This window comes from Centruroides sculpturatus, unplaced genomic scaffold (genome assembly GCF_000671375.1).
Source record: "Centruroides sculpturatus isolate CEXI.00-Female unplaced genomic scaffold, Cexi_2.0 scaffold3500, whole genome shotgun sequence".
Lineage (NCBI taxonomy): Eukaryota > Metazoa > Arthropoda > Arachnida > Scorpiones > Buthidae > Centruroides > Centruroides sculpturatus.
In genome coordinates this window covers 1-724 of record NW_019387585.1, presented here as the reverse complement: position 1 = coordinate 724, position 724 = coordinate 1, and the positions used below count along the sequence as shown (strand labels likewise).

At 26.2% G+C, this 724-nt stretch overlaps 1 protein-coding gene across 1 annotated transcript; it reads right to left on the bottom strand.

Moving 5' to 3' along the window:
- Nucleotides 1-99: 99 nt before the first annotated feature.
- Nucleotides 100-542, bottom strand: LOC111616510 (ubiquitin carboxyl-terminal hydrolase 4-like; the record flags this gene model as incomplete). Its single annotated transcript, XM_023357914.1, has 2 exons — nucleotides 100-203; nucleotides 274-542. Coding segments are annotated over 2 exons (373 nt in total), but the record flags the coding sequence as incomplete, so codon positions are not given.
- Between the last annotated feature and the right edge of the window lie 182 nt (nucleotides 543-724).

Here is a 724-nt window from a genome sequence, read left to right as displayed (position 1 = left end):
ATATTAAATATTAATATATTTAATATATATATATTAAATATTATTTAATAAAAATGTAAGTAAGGTCATTTTATTACTGTAAATATTTAAAATACTTACAATGTCCTCCACCCATTCCACCATAATGATTGGCTACTGCAATCAGATCATAAACAGCAGGATTATGATGAGGATTAATGATATATTTTGCCATATTGAGACCACTGTAATAATAAATTATTATGAAAAAGTTATTTAAACATGAAATTTTAATTTTAAAAGAACAACTCTTACCTAACAGGAAATTCTACAAGAGTATCAATTTTATCTCTCCAATAACGGTTATATGAGAAGCGTTTGAGATGAATTATTAATACCTGAGGCAATGACCATAAATCAAACTTTTTTGTAGCTTGTTGATGTTTTTTACATTCGGGACAATACCATGGATCTTCAGCACCTAATTTTTCAGTTGTTGTAAATAATTCTAAACATTCACTAAGTTGAATGACCTGCTTCTTTTGTGACCATCTTACATTTAATGATTCATGAATATCATGTTCCTATTAAATAAAAATAATGTGTTTGTATGAAATTAATCAATCATAACTAAGTTATGTCTATTGGATAAAAAATAAATTTAACATAACCTTAAGATGATATTATTAAATCAAAGCATTTACTCTCTTATTATTTATGCAGTAGTGTCCACTTATAACAAACCTGTGCGGATAGTCAGAACTGG